General features: G+C 37.3%; 1 protein-coding gene across 3 annotated transcripts in view; it reads left to right on the top strand.

Annotated features, from left to right (window-relative positions):
- Positions 1–1,734: 1,734 nt before the first annotated feature.
- Positions 1,735–18,241, top strand: part of LOC124795841 (ester hydrolase C11orf54 homolog) — a 125,408-nt gene continuing 108,901 nt past the window's right edge. Inside the window, exons 1-2 of one of the 3 annotated variants that reach the window (XM_047260738.1) lie at positions 1,735–1,885; positions 9,894–10,002. In XM_047260738.1, the coding sequence (XP_047116694.1) occupies positions 9,921–10,002 (82 nt within the window). In that variant the 5' untranslated portion in view covers positions 1,735–1,885; positions 9,894–9,920. Of the gene's footprint in view, positions 1,886–1,961; positions 2,102–9,660; positions 9,703–9,893; positions 10,003–18,241 lie in introns of those variants that run through there. The other 2 variants (XM_047260963.1, XM_047260275.1) reach the window with 2 other exon arrangements.

Genomic DNA, 18,241 nt, shown 5'->3' with positions numbered 1-18,241 from the left:
GTAACGATCTGTCTGCGCAAATGTCTGCGCACATCACATCTGCGCAGACAGATCGTTGCGTGTGAACAGAAGATTTGCACCAACCTGAGGTGTGTGCAAACCTGGAAGTTGGAGTTGGAGGTTTGAGCGAAACCTCTCAAATCTGTCGGTTCAAACCACATCTGCGCAGACAAGTTGGAGCGTGTGGACAGGAGATCGTCGCAAATCTGGCGCGAAACAGCTGTTTGCTCAGTCTAGTGTTTGTATTTGTGTGCACAGGGCATTAAAATGGCTAGTACTCGTCAGTGTTCTCGAGAGTTTGTAAGTGAATTCATTGAAATATACAGAAACCACCCATGTTTGTGGAAGATTAAAAGTAAAGAATATAGTGACCGAGACAAAAAGACAGCAGCATACAATGCTCTAATTGAAAAATTGCGGGCAGTTGGCGCCTCGGCAAACAGAGAAACGGTAATAAAAAAATAATTTCGTTGCGAACTGGCGAAATTATTTGCGGGTGGATGTCGAAACTTATAATTATCTCTTAAAGCATGCAACCCCTCATATTATGAGAAAAATACTTGTATGAGAAGGGAAATTTCTCCTCATGAACGCCTGGCAGTAACATTAAGATTCCTAGCAACAGGAAGGAGCTACAATGATTTGGAATTTTCATCTGCAATATCGAAACAAGCATTGAGTGAAATAATACCCAACACATGTGAAGCTATTTACGCTTTCCTGAAAGATGAGTTCATGAAGGCAAGTCAAGTAAATTAGTCTGTCAGCGAACTGTTTACCGAAAAGAGTTATCCAAAGTTCAGAAATCTAGAAGATCTGGTGTAGGAGTAGATCAAGTATACCAGCCAACGTTATGGTATTTTGATCTACTTGGCTTTCTTAGTGATCAAGAAACGCCAAGACCAAGCAGGAGTACAATTGAAGATGAAATTGGAGTGCCAATGTGCGAGGAAATGGAACACGAGGTTATGTAAAACAAAACAGGTTCGCCCTGCAACTCTCGCAGTAAATTTACGTGACAAAACTGCTTTCGCTTTAGCAGCCACTGTCTGCACCATTTTGACCGCTTTCTCTGTTTCCTGCGGTTGGTCTGAATGTTTTTTGCAACACAAGTTGTGAACACAGACCACAACAGAACTTCCTCCATTTCTATTTTTCAAAATAACTGAATTAAATTTTGACGTTTTCGGGGAGCGTAGTCGCTTGCCACTGATATTTCTTTTCTACACCGACAGATGGCGGGCGAGTAGTAGATTGGGGTTTGTGTCGTGTGAACACACCACATTTGCAGCGATCTTTTGCATGTACAGACATCTGCGCCGATGTCTGCGCAGACAGATCGTTGCGTGTGGACTGGGCTTTATGTTAGACTGTGCTATTAGCTGCCCTGTGTGGCAGGCCATATGTGCTATTCATATTTCATTAGTCACGTTTTACTGACATTATCTTCCTTAAAAATACTCTGATAAAATCCTTGAAATGCTTCCCGTATGTCACTACAGCCAACATAAATTACGGCACATGACGCAGTAAAAGAATGCAAAGTTCGGGCATGCGCACTGCTATAACACAAACAACGCCATCCGAAAGTCGCATGATAATCCCTGATTAATGTTGAGAATATACTCTACTCGAAAATATTCATTCCTTCATGTGAACGCTGCAATTTTTTTTAGTAAATGTCCTATGCGTGAGCCAATAATGTGCAATTACAGTATCGGTTTGGAATAACTCGGGATAAGCTATTCGGTGATTTCGGGCTGCTTTCGCTTTCCTGAGTTCACTTCCACAACTGGTAACAGGCTCCAGTCTACTGCAACGTCAACCTCGCGTATACGCTTTACGGGAAATTTTTGCTGGTTTACGTGACTGGTGGAGTAACGCGGTGAGCGTTTGCTTTCGTTTGAATAGCAATTTTGTCAATAGGGTTATTGGTGAAAACGTGAAACACTAATCTTAAAATTTGTTAAGGGATATTTCGTGAGAAGACAAGACTGTAGAAAGTATTGCTTTAAAGTGTTTGTCAGCGTTAGGTAATGTTGCAATAGTACCCGGAAGACCGTTGAATGTATGACTCGCGGTTTTCTACTGTGAGAATACGGTTGGTGTTTATTTTTCTACGAATGAACGTACTTAAGTGGTAATAGGATTTCAATGACGTTATACTATTTGAAATGTACAAAATTATGGTTTTCCACAGTAAATAAGAACATGTAATCCAACATCGCCATTATGTAACCAACTGTCATTTCGTAGAAAATTAACACAGTAAGAAAGCTTTCAATCAATAGGAAATAGCAGTGTCACTGCTTGTAACATTTCTTTCAGATGACAGGTAGATCTACATTTTTCCTTTTCAAACACTAAATGAAGTTGAATGCTATATAAATTGTAATTGCTGTTGGTTTGAGATGGGTAACTGTTCAAGACCTAGGCTCATGTGTTATTGAAAACAAAAAGTCTTAAGTGCAGCGATGTATGAGCAATATTGGAATACAGTGTTAGGTAGCTATAATATGTGCAGCAACAAAATTGAGTTTGTTATGTGTATGAATGTAATGTTCGATTGTATAGGAACGAAAACAAAATACTTGGTGTTGAATAAAGGATAAATACTATCATTGTTGTTATTACTGTTATTTGGCAGATTGCAGAGACCAGTGTAAGGATGCTTCAGTATTTAGAGCATAGTCACCTGATAATAGATTAAGGTATGAATGGACACTTCATATATTGACAGCCCACATGATTGTCTCTGTACTTAGTAATTTATTTGTCAAAGGACAATTATTAAATATTATAGACTCCGTCAGCATGAAGCGATAAAAGCATAAGATGTGTATATTAGATATATGAATTCACACAAGGTGAAAGAACAGTACAGTTAGTTGGCCGTGGCCTTATTGGAGGAACTATCCTGCTATTTGTAAGAAGTGATTTATAAAAAACATAGAAAAAGCTAAATCAGGATGGCCAGACTGAGCACAAGTTTTCATCCTTCCAAATCTGATACCTGCATTGTAACAAGTGCACTATCTCAATCGGTTATACCTAACAGACAGTTCTCTTACATTTTCACATACTTGGAACAAGTTAGCATGTTAACAAAAAGATAATTAAACACTGTTTAGTCTTCACCCATTTACACTACACACAATTCCATACACGTCAGGACCATGACCATGCTACCATGCTTGTACCACACATACAGCATCCCCTTGTGATGAGTGAAATGATGAACTTTGAAAAAAATTTTTGAGATGTTATTAGCCTTAAGCTGAGGTAATATGTTAGTATTATGCACTAGCAGTCAAATTTTTATTACGAAAGTCTATTCAGAATTGTTTGAATAGTTGTAATCTGTGTAATACTTAAGATGTATGCTTTGACTTCCTTTTTGAATGATTATTTTCTAGTTATCATCTTGGGCAAATTATTATGCAGTTTTAATGTCAGATAGAAACTGCTGTTTTTTTGTTTGCTTTCATTGGCTAATGCAGCGTGGCCCATTTCCTCTGAGCCTACTGCCACTAACACACACACACACACATCCTATAAGGACCATGAAGGTGCAAAAAGAAAATCCAGGGGCATATGGAAGCATATAGAGTGTCATTTTCCCGTGCTCTGTTTGTGAGTAGAGCAGGAAAGGGAATGACTAGCAATAGTACAAGATATCCTCTGCAATTCATCGTATGGTGAATTGCGGAGTATGTTTGTAGGTGTATATTGTGTACAGAACTATTTGTGAGACATATTGTATGCTTTATATGATATTAAGTGTATGTGTGTGCTAAATAAGAGAAAAATTTGGTTAGAAGTGTTCATGATTCAAGCATAAATGGATGGACACACAAACAAAAATCAGTTATTCAGGAGAAAAATACAATTCACAATGGTATATGTAACTAAGAAATACTTGTGGACAACACAGACATCTAAAAGAAAAATAGACGTTTGCACTTTGTGCTTCATGCAAATAAGACATACTTACAAAACTGGACGCTCAAAAATTTGTTACTTTGTCATCTGTGCATTGTTAATTAGTCTGGAACTTACTTCCTAATATAACAGAGAGGAATGTTTCTTAGTGACAATCGTAATAACTTTAATTTGTTAAAGAGGTTCACATTTAAATTAAAGGTATGTTTGCTCATTTGAGAAGGTATAATGGAATTAACGAATTATCTATTGAAGAAAGATATTAAAATTACTGCATATATGATTATGGAGAGAGCTGGTAAAATGGAAATAATTTAGGTTTAAAGGTAATGCATCACCTAACAGTAGAAGTATTGAGCCATTGACAGGAACATAAATGAGACCGAAAACTTTACAAGCTTTTAGACAAATTTTTTTTTTGAGCTAGAGTACAAGTGCACAAATACATATATATGTACATTTACAAACACACCTCTGTACAGCTGTAATGTGCCAGGTGAATACACTATGCCAGGAATGCAGTTTTACTGGAGTGTGGGGTTATGTAGTGTGGAGTGAGTCATGGGATATAGATGTGAGGAAGGGCCACAAGACAGTGGCTGAAGGCTGCGAGAGAGTCTGCAGGTGCACAGGATAGCAGCACAGGAGGGAGAGGGAGCAGATAAATGGGATAAGAATGCGAGATGGCCCTGGCACCTCTGAGTTCATGAGTGCATGGTAACAGTGAAGTGGAGTGGAAGGGGTGACAGAATAGAGCAAGGAGAGAGTGGAGAAGAGGGTATGAGTGCAGGAATGACTGAAATCAGGGCCTGGGGTAAGTTGTATTGGCTGTGGGACAGGGGACTAGTGAACAAAGGATGTGTTGCAAAGGTGATTCCCATCGAAATAGTTCAGAATGAGCTGGTGTTGGGGGAGGGGGGGGGGGGGTGGCAGAGGAAACAACAATCTAAATTTCCTGGTTTGCGAAGCAGTCATTGAACTTGAGCTTGTTGTGCTCAGCAGCATGTTTTGCCATTAAATGGTCAACTCTGCTCTTGGACACAGTTTGGAGGTGGCCATTGTTGTGCTCAGCAGCATGTTTTGCCATTAAATGGTCAACTCTGCTCTTGGACACAGTTTGGAGGTGGCCATTCGCTACATGGGCAGCTAGTTTGTGGTCGTGTCCCCATAAAATGCAGTGCAGAAATTGCAGTGGACCTGATACGTTACAGGCCTGCGTACACATGGAGAGGGAGCAATAGTATGAGCCTGTGACAAGACTGGTGTAGGATATGCTATGTGGGTGTATCAGAGAGGTATTGCAAGAGAGTCTTCCTTAATGAAGTACCTCTAATCTGTTTATCACCCACAAGAGCAAGGCTGCAAAGGAGTTAGTTATATTTTCCACAGGTAATTTGACTGATTTTTTTTTTTTATTGAAAGAGTGTGGAGTCACTTTACGGGATAAGTTTTAACTTTAATGAACACATTCTTGTTTAGCCCTACTGATGCAACTGCAGTTGGAAAAATAGTTTAAAAAAATTGGCTACCAGTTTTTAAATAAAAGTGTAATAGCAGTAATTGTTCAGAAGAAATGAATTTAACTTGCTTCACTACCTGTCCAACGTTTTATATTACTGGACAAATTATCAAAGATTTTTGTGGTGCTAACTAAACCTCTTTCTGAACTGTTGGTAGTTTTAGTAGTGGGAAGTAAAAGGCATTTATCCCCCTAGTGTTGTAGGTGTAGTTCCACAGTATGAGTGAGTTATGTGGAATATAAATTACACTGGGTACTAAGTACACAAGATACGGTATTTCTCGTTAATACACAGGTTACAAAGAACATTCAACATGTTAACAAGCTAAACACTGACTGCCATAGCCAAAGCACTGACATCACTGGGTGTTTCCGAGGTCAACAATATGACTGTGGCCTCTGGGTAGTTACGCAGTTCGTTGAGTCCCCACATAGGCATGGACATCACTGTTCTTTTCAAATTGTGATGGATTATTTATGATGAACTTTGTTATCAAATATGTATATATTTTGAAAGTGCAGTTGAAATGCCAAACTCCTTGAAGTATGTACGAGGATGACTACAAGTCAAAACCACATATTAATCTTATCGTTCACTTTTGTACTGTCAGTACTTTCTTTACACTAAGTGTTGAGTTACCCCAGAAAATTTTGCCATAAGGCATTTTTAAATGGAAATATTCAAAATTTGTTAGGAGGCTGATTCATTTGCCTCCAAGATTAGCACTTATATGAAGAGCAAAAGTAGCTGCACTTAATTGTTTGAGCAGCTCAGTAATATGCTTCTTCCAGTTCGAGTTTTCATTAGTACGAACAGCCAAAATTTGGAGCATTCTATGCTCTTTACTGACTCCTGTTCCTGTAAGAGCATTCTATTCCGTTTACTGACTCCTGTTCCTGTACTGTGTCAGTTGATGTATGACTTTTATTTGTTGTCAGAACTGAATGTAACATATTTTCTGAAAATTTAAGGAATTCCCATTTTCAGAGAAAAATTTAGTAATTTTTGAAAAGCATCATTAACAGTTTCTTCAGTTGGTTCTCTCTAACTGACTGACAATCTAACCATATGTGAAATTAACAAGACATTAACAATGAACAAAGTTATTCCTGGAACTTTCGGTATTGCAACTGGAGAACAGCGACTTCTTGCCATGATATTTCAGTTGACAAACTTTCAGCCATCTTCCAGTGAGTGTTTTGCACTAGAGGTTGCTAATTCATGTTGCTACCTTTATACCAAAAATAGGCATGAAGATGCATGTGCGGAGGCAGCTGCTACGTGGGCAACCTCTGTCAAGTTATGTCCTCTCTTCAAAAACTGCTCCATCTAGTGTGCAGGTGCATGCGTAATGTGATAATGCATGCTCTCTGTCAGAATGCAAAATCACGGAATTTAGATTCAGATGTCAAAATTAATAAAATTAAATGTCTGTGAATATAGTGCTGCTCTTATGCTGTAGATGTAGATGTAGACACGTCATTGAACGTAAAATATTTTCTTTTTGAAAAAATTATAGAAATGACTGGGTCCCATGCCTCTTCCTGTCAAAAGCCAGTCATGATTGATAAGATTTTGCACTAAATATATTTCCAGCAATTTCTTAATAATTGAATCTCAGAAAGATCTCGTTAAGGCCAAGATTCCTGTGGCAGAGTAATCTATGGGATGTTCTGGGGAGATACAATGCTCCACTATGGCTGACTTAATGGGCTATGAAACATTTATGACCAATGGCACTTCTAATGACATTTAATTTTATTAATTTTGACATCTGAATTTTAACTGGGAGAGTGCACATTCCAACAGAGAACACGCATGTAGTATCACATTATGCTTGCCCCTGTGCACCATAGATGGAGCAGTTTTAAAAAGAGAACATGTAATTCGACAGGGGTTACTCATGTAGTGGCTGTCGATGTGCGTGCATCTTTGTGTATATTTGTATTACAAAGATAGTGACGTGAACTAGCAACTTCCAGTGCAAAACAGTCACCTGAAGATGGCTGAATGGTTCTGAAATATCTTGGTAGGAAGTCGACGTTATCTGCTTGCAGTCCTGAAACTTGGTAGAATACTCTTTATGCCAGGAAAATCTCAAGAACAACAACATTATTGCCCCCCCTCTCCACTCCAAATCACCAAGTGTCACTCCAGAATGGAAAAACTGAACCGTATCCTTTACCAGGGCTTTCATTGTTTCTCATTTTTCTTGAAATGAAGAACAACATACCCACAGTCGTTCCCAACCCTTCCAAAGTGTTATTCACCACTTGCCCAATCTATTCAGTATCCTGCTCCATGCGATGTAATCATGGCATTTAATTCCTCATATTGTTCAACTCCATAAGTGCTCTTTACATTATGTCTCGTGTACCCAGGCTATCCAGGACACACTTCTCTGCTTGAAGAGGTAAATAAGGATCTGTCATTATGCTGAATGTCGAGTGCCTGGGAAATTGGGAATGTTGCTGATGAAGCAGCTAAGCAATCTTGCAAGGAAAATAATGTGTTGTGATGCGATGTCTCCCACCAAGCCATGACCCCACTGCTGTGGCTCCGGATGAGGTGTGGGTGGGGGAAAGAACATCTGGGGTTGAGGGACAAAAAGCTGCAATCAGTAATGCCAAGCACTCAGCCACAGCATAAGAGCAGTACTATATTCACAGAACTCTATCGGGATGAAGAAGGAGAGAGTGAGACCATTATTTAGTTTAGTGTATAATAACTGTTGACATCTAAAATATCATTTGTATTCAGCATCCATACTTTGCAAAACACTGAAGTACAGGGCAGAATTCTAGGGCTTTCAACAACATTGGTTGTTTCTGAGGAAGCTGTTTTGATATACATAATAATTGCCAAAATATTGGTGAGTTGTACATTTGGAGTAAATCTTGAGAAAAAAAAAACATTATACCCCAAAGTGGTGGAAATCCAGTTATGTAATCTAAGGTGCAGGATCACAGATATAATGAAAGCCATATATCAGAAAGTCACTTGTTATATACCAAACTTTTACATAAATGTGATTGGTACTCAAGGCATCAGAAATGTCCTGTTTTGTAAAAAAATTCGGTGTCACTAGGAAATAAAATAAAGCTAAATTTAGAAGGAGAATTTATTTATTTGGTGGTATTACTCTTATTAGCAGAGAGCAATCTCCATATGTGCTATTAATAAATGCTTTGAATTTTACAACAGTGATACTTCTTTTTTAAACTGGTTTAGCAGAAGCTATACATTAATTAATTCACGCATGCATTCTGTTCCATAAATCCAATCATGATAGGAAATAATTCAGGTATATGGAATGAGTCATTTCCAGGTAGAAGCAGCCCTTACAGGCCACTTCTGTAAAGTATATTTATGCTACAGGAACTTGGCCCACTTCTAGATAACTTTTTTGCTTTGTATATCAAGATTTTATGTTATTAATAGTAATGCATGCCCTATAAAAAAGCCATCATTTTTCTCTTACACTAGTTACCCACTTTTCGTGTGTACTATTTCATATTAAGCATTAAAGTAAGTATACTTCTTTCAGAAAATGCTTTCAGCTGCCTGTATACAGGGAAAGTTAAAACCTTTTTAATATGAACATTGGTGTTAAGAGAGACGTCACATCCCCTCATCCTATGATACTGATACATTATAGGAAGGGTGGCTAACAGATACTCTTCTACTTTCTTTCTGGATATCTGGTGCTTTATTACCAGCTGATTTTCTCTACTGTGAATTTTGGTTAAATTATTTTGAATGCAGTTTTGTGCTTTACTGCCAGTTCAGAACTATTTGAGTAGATCTTATTCCCCCCCTCCCCCTCCCTAAAGCCAAAGAAAATTATTTTAAAAAAATTAGTGATGCTTTAAAAGTACAGTAAAACATAATTAATTAATTTCATGTATTTTTCCTATTAATAATGATGATAAATGTAAGTCTCAGATATAATAGGTGTCCAAGTCCAACATGTTCAGAAATTCAGATTGTGTGAAGCTGGCTTGGTAATATGGCACATTCAGCCACTCAGTCAAGTAATTCATGGAGCTCTTGTTTATATCCAAGTTTAAAATTGGAATTAATACAGCTAGATATCTCTGAACTGTTGACTGAAGGTGCCCTGTGTCAAGGCCAGTGGAGTATCTCAGTACATGGTGATAAGATAAAAGCATGTTTAAATACAGATTATTATGATGTACATATTCATATTCAGTACCAGACTTCTAGCTGGAGCACAGATGTAAATATCTATGATGAACTGTATTTGTAAATGTTTTGTTTTTGTTGCATAGTTGCATGTTTTTTTTAGAACATTTCTAGAGGTGCAGCTACCTGACCTCACTAAAATGTTGTCATTCCTTACTTTAACCAATTGAAAGCTATGCAGTTATGGCTCATCAGGATTAATTGTGACTTATGTCCTATTTACAGCCACATTTGTAAACAACTTGTTTCAAGATGTCTAAGACAGAAGTAATACAGAATCCACCAATTGAAAATAAGCCTCTTTATGTTCCTCCTCTGGAAGAACTGAAAAAAGGTAAATGTTTATTTTCAAAATTCTGTAGTGTTACTACTGGCTGCAGTTTTTGAGTACTGCAGAATGCAAACTGTATCAAAAGAAAAATTCACTTGGAGGGGGGGGGGGGGGGGGTGAGCTGTTATTCACAGGGAGACAAAATGGCAGACCAGTACATATCGTGAGGTGGTGAAATTCAAAGAAGACCCTATACACTAGAATTTAATTTTATTATATTTTAGAGTATATCTGATAGAGACATTTATAAGTATAAATGTCTCTCAAAGTATGTCTTATCAGCAGTATTTGGAAGTTTGTCTCCTGAATGTAAAATCTGTCAGAATACAAATTTACAGTTACAGCAAAAGTTGGTATATGACAGTTATATTGCTTGCACAGGCATTGTTTCTACTCACACTGCACTTTAAACATAGAAACTAAATATAAATATTTCTTTTAACATGTGGCCTGTTTTAAGCACAGCCCTCACCACAAATATCATCGATTCAATTATATGTTATACAGCAGTTACTCTCTTTATTGGTCTTTTATGGTTGATGCATTCTACTGATATACATATTTAATTGTTTTGATCTGTTAATGGTAAGATGAAAGATTTATTTAATTATTGCTTGAACAACAATATGAACATGTCATGAAATACAGTGCAAAAATTAATTGCTTATGAATGTAAAGAAAAATATAGTTGCATGAAGATAATATAAAACAATGCACATGCTACGAGGATGTGGAAATGAAATATCCTCAAAGAAACTATTCTGTTATTTGCTTCATCAGTTAGGAAAAAACCACACAGAAAAACCTAATTAGAATGGTTGGACAGGGATGTGAGGGCTACTTATACAAACTGTATTCACTGCCAGGCACTGCTTTGTGGAAAGCTGCAGCTAACACCAACATATATTGCAGTTAATGTTGTAGTATGAGTGCCAACAACAGAAAGCGCAAATTTATGTCTCTGCCACCTGGCATCTTATTTTAATCCCCTTTCTCCTTCCATTGACAGGGTCAGGTACTGCTGCAATTTGTCTGCTACAATGAATTTAAATTTAAGTATTCCATACAGGTGAACAGACAAATCAGAGTCAGACGCTGCTTTAATTTAGCTTCGAAGTCAGGAAATTTGGTATTTCTTTTGTTGTGTTGGGGCTTATTGTAAAAAATACTGCCTGACCTATTAGGTCTTTAACCATTAGTTTTAAATGCTTACTTTCTTCATGATGAAAATGGCACCAATTTTGAATATTGTTGAGCTGAAATTAAAATGATGTGTATTTTGCTCTTAAAATATATCAACTTTCCTTTTACACCAGAATGTACATCAGTAGCTATTTAACTACCTTTCATTCTTTTATTATGCCTTGATTAAAATACTTATTCCATGTGAGAATGACGATTAACATTTATTACATGTAAGTACAAACTTCTGATCTGAACAATGACACTAAAAGCTGCATTGGTAGCTGTGTGCTGCACCTGCAGTAACATAGGGATGTTTTGTTGAGCTCCAGCCATTGCACGATATCAAGGAGTACCTCAAACAAATAATAAAATACAAAACAAATATTGGAACGCACATAGGATATCATATGCATATCATGGAGAGGATGCTCACATTTGAATGACTGAGACAGAAAATGTGAAATATATGTACTTTATCGCCTATTAGTGGTACGTGGAAAAGATGTGTGCATACAATGGAAGCTCAGACCAAACTGTGATAAAAATAAGTCTGCAGCAGAGAGCTGTATTGCTGACCAAATTGCTGCTGAGCTGTCGTAAAGACAACCTCCCCACCCACTATCAGAGTGCAAAGCACTGTGTGGAGGGGGGGAGGGGGAGTGGACAGTGCTGTTGTTGACCTCTTCTTGACACAGGTGTGCGTGACCAGCCATGCCACAGCTGGCTACCTACGTGGGGCATGGGTGGATCATTTCTTGGCACATCAGTTGGTGCTTACTGCAAAAACTCGTTAACTACATTCAAGGATATATTGACAAAACTGATTTTTTTTAGTTTCTTTTTTAAGCCACAAATAATTGTGTAATCACAAGAATTGTTCCATTGCTGTAATTAACTAATGATGTTTTGTAGAAAAGCTTAATGCATAAATGGATTATGTTTTAATAATTAAAATGCAAATATTGCTGCACTTATTTTGACAGACGTCATTCAAATTATTTATCAACTTGTGTAAAGTTCTATTAAAAACACATCACTAAATAGTTGGAATCAACATAACTATTCATTTTATTAGATCACTAAATGATTATAAAATACTGAAGAAGTTATTTTTTTCCTGCATTTTATACACCTGCATCACTACTGTCACTATGTTCTATACTAGTTCAGGAAATACGTCGGTGGCTGCAGTTGGAGTGAGAAGAGATTTACACCAAGTGTGAAATTCCTCAGAAATAACTCCCTTTGTGCATAACTGTATCAGGCACTTCTTTTTCTTTCCACTTATTGGCAGAATCTTAGGATGAAGATCTTGTAAGTCAGTACTTTTCATATTTAAAGGATGCCCTTTACCAAGTGAATGTATTTCCTTATAATCAGATGAGTGATTATACCAGTACTCTATCATTCCTGGCTTGCATTTTTGATGGTGAAAACATTTAATTTTTAGCTAGTTTATTTCCCAGACGTCAGTGTTTCGATTTTTAATGATAGATGCAGAAAGTTTAGATAAGTCTTTGAATTCTTTGTGTTTCAATTTGAGTACTGCATAAGGTGAACCTTCCTTGTTTCAAATCATTTTCAGTCTTGCTAGTCTGAATATGTTTAGCCAATCCTGGAGGATAAAACAAGTACATGTGTGACCAGATTCAAGTAATGTACAGGAACAACACAGCTATGTTTTGATTCCTGTTCTGAACCTCACAAGTGTCAGAGAACAATGAAATGTGTTTTATATTTGCTGAAATCTGTTTAATGTATTTCATGATGCAGCTACTGGTTTCTGAGCTACCTTTCTTTCCATTTAGCCCAGTCCAAGCATAGTAGAATGCATCACGCGGCCCAGACAGTTCATAGATAGCGAAATTGTGTGCACAGATTTTCAGACTACAGTATATTTGACTGACTTCACTTGAAGATGTTTGCAAGACAAATTGTAAATCAAATGTGGAACTCACAAATGTCTTGTGTGCTTTACTTTTTTTCTTTATCAATAACTTTTGCTTTACGGCATTCATTTCTCCTTGCAGTATGCTTGATATATTATGTTTCCAATGCTTTCTTTTCTCTATAACTCTTTACTTTCTCATAACTCATACATTTTTGACATTGATCCTTTGTAGGTTTGTAGTAGGCGAGATTGTAGTTCTGACAAAATATTCTTCTTTAAGTTTCTTTTTTTTCTGACTTATTTGAAATCCACACATTCTTCTTTGTACAGACTGTACATTTTAGATATACTTAGTTTGTTGTCTAAGTACAGTCGTTTTGTGGATTTCATTGATTAGTGAGACTCTATTGTAGGAAACTTTTCTGTGTGTTCTTTAACTTTGTGCACATCATCTAGTTTAGTTTTATGATGTGGAATTCTTTTGCCGCTCTGTTCTCTTCCCGTTATATGCAGTATCAATGGCTTAAGCCGAAGTACATGAAGTTTCAGTAAAGAAGTTCTTACAGATTCTGACTTTTTTATTGTCTTTATTTAAGTACTAAACCTTAGGAGCATTACAGTGTTTCAGTGGCTGATCAGTATTTTGTCTTCGTGCTGGAGTTAGACTCACTGTGTTACCAAGAATAAAATCTTTCTGCCTTGCATAGTCACAGTCCCAGAAGCTTCTACAAAAGGAATACCTCATTTCATCTCAAAAATTTTTATTGCGGTTGTATATACATCTTTCACTGGGTTTAGTTCTTTAGATTCAATTTTATACTTTTTAATTATATTTTTCTTCCATCTTTTGGGGTCACTTTAATTCCACCTTGATTGTTTTCCACTGTTATTCTCTTTTACAGCATTGATATCTTTAATCATGAGATCTGTACTGTCTATATCACTAGAACCTGATTCATAGTCATGATCCTCATTGTCATGTGAGATCGTTGCTAGTTGCAACTGAGGTGGTAATTTCACAATCCTCAGTACTCTTAGGGTGTGATCTGGTAACGAGAATGGCATCAGTTAATGTTTGGACGCATATCTAGAATTGAAGCGGTGTCTTAGTGCGTAGATGTTTGTCATAAATAACTTGGTGCAACTGGTGTTCTGTAGTCCTGGCTAATTGCTGGAGTAGTACTGTCATCAGCATGTCATATTTATTGGTAGCCAGGAGTGATAGAATGATGTCACTAACGACATCGGTGTGCTTATGTAGAGGGCTCTGCAGCGTGACAAAATTGGAGCTGTCATTGAAATTGCCACGGTTGTAGAAAATGCCCTTGGTGATAGTAAACCACTTAACGAGTTGTTCCAGGTGAAAGGATCGTAGCTTGGATTGGGAGCTGGACCTAAAAGAACTGTCATCAAAATTTTGGCATTTATGTGACGCCACAGCTTGTTAAAGAGCAATGGCAAATGAGCCCTTGTGCAGTGGATGTGATAGAAGAAATCTCGCAAAAGTGTTTGTGTGTGGCCTGACCCCTTGCGCTGTGCATGACAATGCAAACGGGTTTGTCGGAACTGTACTCTGTGCAGTAGATGCAACAAAATACAAATAACATTTCAGTGTGTCTGTCTGTGACAGTCTGTTGAATAGCTTCTTGTTGGTGTGTGGGAACGGATTGCATTTGTACCAAAGTCACACAGAACATTGGTAGTTGGTGCTCTTTGTTTGGATACGTGGGGTCCTTGTTGACATCTACGGCACTGCCCAAAAAAGTCACTTTTGCATTTGACAAAAAGCAAAGGTTGATACAAAGCACTAAACTGAATGCTACATAAGTCGCACCCTTGCACTCGTTGTTCTTTGGCCGTGTAGTTGCAAGATGGTTCCATTGTTGTCAAGTATGAGATGGGACGAAGGATGCAGGATAATCCATAGAGAGTACTGAAGTTCGTCATGAGTCACCAATGTAGAGAGGATCCGGGGAAGGATGCTCACAGTCAAAGATTGAGACAGGAAAAGTGAATAAATGAAGAGAGACATGTGCATACAACGAAAATTCAGACCAGACTGCCACAAATGTAATCCTGCAGCTAAGAGTCGTGCCATTGACCAAAGAGTTTTACTGTATTATTAACACAAACATTGCTGGGGCACAACATAAATAACATCTTTTGGGACTACTGTGGTCCTATTAAGGTATTATTAGAACTAAAAAAACTAATTTATATGATTGCTCATTTATAAGTAACAAGAGTACAAAAAATTTTCCAAGATCAAATTTCAGAATTTAATTCACCCAAATTCTGTAACTTCACACATGTCGCACCATTTAAATGAGTATGGGTGTTTGTGTGTTCTAAATCATTGAATTCCTCTAAGAAATACCATAAGAAGAATCATTTTTTTCCATTATAGAGCAACTAACTGAGCATTAATCATGTTTGCCTTTTCATCTCATTTATTAATCTACTCAAAACATCCCTACCATTCATGATTTGCTTTTGAAAGCTAGTAATTCATAAGTTACATCAGGTTATGTTTTTTGCTTGATTATTCTTTATACCGGGTGATCAAAAAGTCAGTATAAATTTGAAAACTGAATAAATCACGGAATAATGTAGATAGAGAGGTACAAATTGACACACATGCTTGGAATTACATGGGATTTTATTAGAACCAAAAAAATACAAAAGTTCAAAAAATGTCCGACAGGTGGCGCTTCATCTGATCAGAATAGCAATAATTAGCATAACAAAGTAAGACAAAGCAAAGATGATGTTCTTTACAGGAAATGCTCAATATGTCCACCATCATTCCTCAACAATAGCTGTAGTCGAGGAATAATGTTGTGAACAGCACTGTAAAGCATGTCTGGAGTTATGGTGAGGCATTGGCGTCAGATATTGTCTTTCAGCATCCCTAGAGATGTCGATCGATCACGATACACTTGCGACTTCAGGTAACCCCAAAGCCAATAATCGCACGGACTGAGGTCTGGGGACCTGGGAGGCCAAACATGACGAAAATGATGGCTGAGCACACGATCATCACCAAACAACGTGCGCATGAGATATTTCACGCGTCTAGCAATACTTTTTTCTAATAAAACCCCGTGTCATTCCAAGTATGTGGGTCAATTTTTACTTCTCTAATCTACATTATTCCATGGTTTATTAAGTTTTCAAATTTATACTGACTTTTTGATCACCTGGTACTCATATAATTATTACTGTCCTTATTTTTCTTTTGAAGTAAAAAACCCATGTGGACTTACACATCATACATTCTGCTAACACCATAATATCTCTATATAGTCATTTTCATTACCTTTTCTTTACAACTGAAATTTAATTATACTCCATGCAACTAGGTTCTACTTTGAGAGACCTATCACATCTAATGTACCACAATTTTCCACTTCTTAAAACAATGAGGTCCTCTTGACATAGGCATATCACAATCTTCCACTTATCATCATGAGGGAATCAGGAAACCTACCTCCAAAACCATGATTTTCAGCTTTTTAAATAAATATTCTTTTGGTAATTGGTTGTATGTTGCATCAGAATCATGTATCTCTAGCTCTTCTCCTGGCAAGAATAATGTGCTGACTGTCTCCAAGCCACAAGTGTATTTTAAAGACAGACGTATTGGCACTTATGTTCTTGTGCCTCAGAGTAATGCATCTCAATTCTGGGATCAGCAAAATGTATCATCACTTACATTCTTCTTACTTTGTGACGAAAATTTGGAACTACATTTTAACCCAGCAGAAACCACTATCAGCTTGTTTTGCAAAGTGTTTTCTTTCACTTGTGTGCTTCTTTCCTGTGTACAAAAAGAGAGAAGTATAGTAGCAAATAATAAATCATACCACAAGGATAATGGAATGTAGTCTAATTAAGTCGGGTGATGCTGAGGGAATTAGATTAGGAAATGAGGCACTTAAAGTCGTAAAGGAGTTTTGCTATTTGGTGAGCAAAATAACTGATGATGGTCGAAGTAGAGAGGATATAAAATGTAGGCTGGCAATGGCAAGGAAAGCGTTTCTGAAGAAGAGAAATTTGTTAACATCCAGTATTGATTTAAGTGTCAGGAAGTCATTTATGAAAGTATTCGTATGGAGTGTAGCCATGTATGGAAGTGAAACATGGACGATAAATAGTTTGGACAAGAAGAGAATAGAAGATTTCGAAATGTGGTGCTACAGAAGAATGCTGAAGATTAGATGGGTAGATCACATAACTAATGAGGAAGTATTGAATAGGATTGGGGAGAAGAGAAGTTTGTGGCACAACTTGACCAGAAGAAGGGATCGGTTGGTAGGACATGTTCTGAGGCATCAAGGGATCACCAATTTAGTATTGGAGGGCAGCGTGGAGGGTAAAAATCGTAGAGGGAGACCAAGAGATGAATACACTAAGCAGATTCAGAAGGATGTAGGTTGCAGTAGGTACTGGGACATGAAAAAACTTGCACAGGATAGAGTAGCATGGAGAGCTGCATCGAACCAGTCTCAGGACTGAAGACCACAACAACAACCACATCAGGTGGAAATGTTGTGTAATATCGTACTACCGAATTGCTCATCTGGCCACCAATTCTTGGAACAGTTTATGTATGATGTTTCAAGCTATTGCATTTTCTCAACGAACATCAGCATGAAGAGAAATACTAGCCAAAACAATACTTGTCCTCTGTATGCACTGTCAATGTGATCACATTGCTTTCATTGTCATGTCACATTTTGTTTAGTTTTGTAAAGGATTCACTATGAAGGGGCTGTTAGCGTGCACCACCGTTAGATATAAAATGACTTCAAAAGGAAGAAAAATGGTGTTCTAGTGATGAATCAAACTTACAGCAATGAAAGTCAACATCCAAGAAAGGCAAGTCATTTCTAATTATAAAAAACTAGGCAAGCTGACAGAGGAAATGAAGTTGAAATGGAAAATAAAATGAGCAAAATATGTAAGAACACTGACAAGTGGAGAAGGATATAAGAGAAATGAATAGGCAGTCAAGAAAAGCATATACATCAACTGCTGAGGAAGATGTGCCAGCCAGAACATTCAAGAACAAGAATTGTTCCAAATGCCCAAGAAAGTGTAGCGAGATAATCAGAAAGACTAATGTGAAAGAGATGTTCTATTGATTCTAGATGATGAAAAATG

Source organism: Schistocerca piceifrons, chromosome 1 (assembly GCF_021461385.2).
Source record: "Schistocerca piceifrons isolate TAMUIC-IGC-003096 chromosome 1, iqSchPice1.1, whole genome shotgun sequence".
NCBI classification, from domain to species: Eukaryota; Metazoa; Arthropoda; class Insecta; order Orthoptera; family Acrididae; genus Schistocerca; species Schistocerca piceifrons.
The sequence above is the reverse complement of the archived record's forward strand: the minus strand, read 5'-3'. Positions and strand labels throughout refer to the sequence as shown.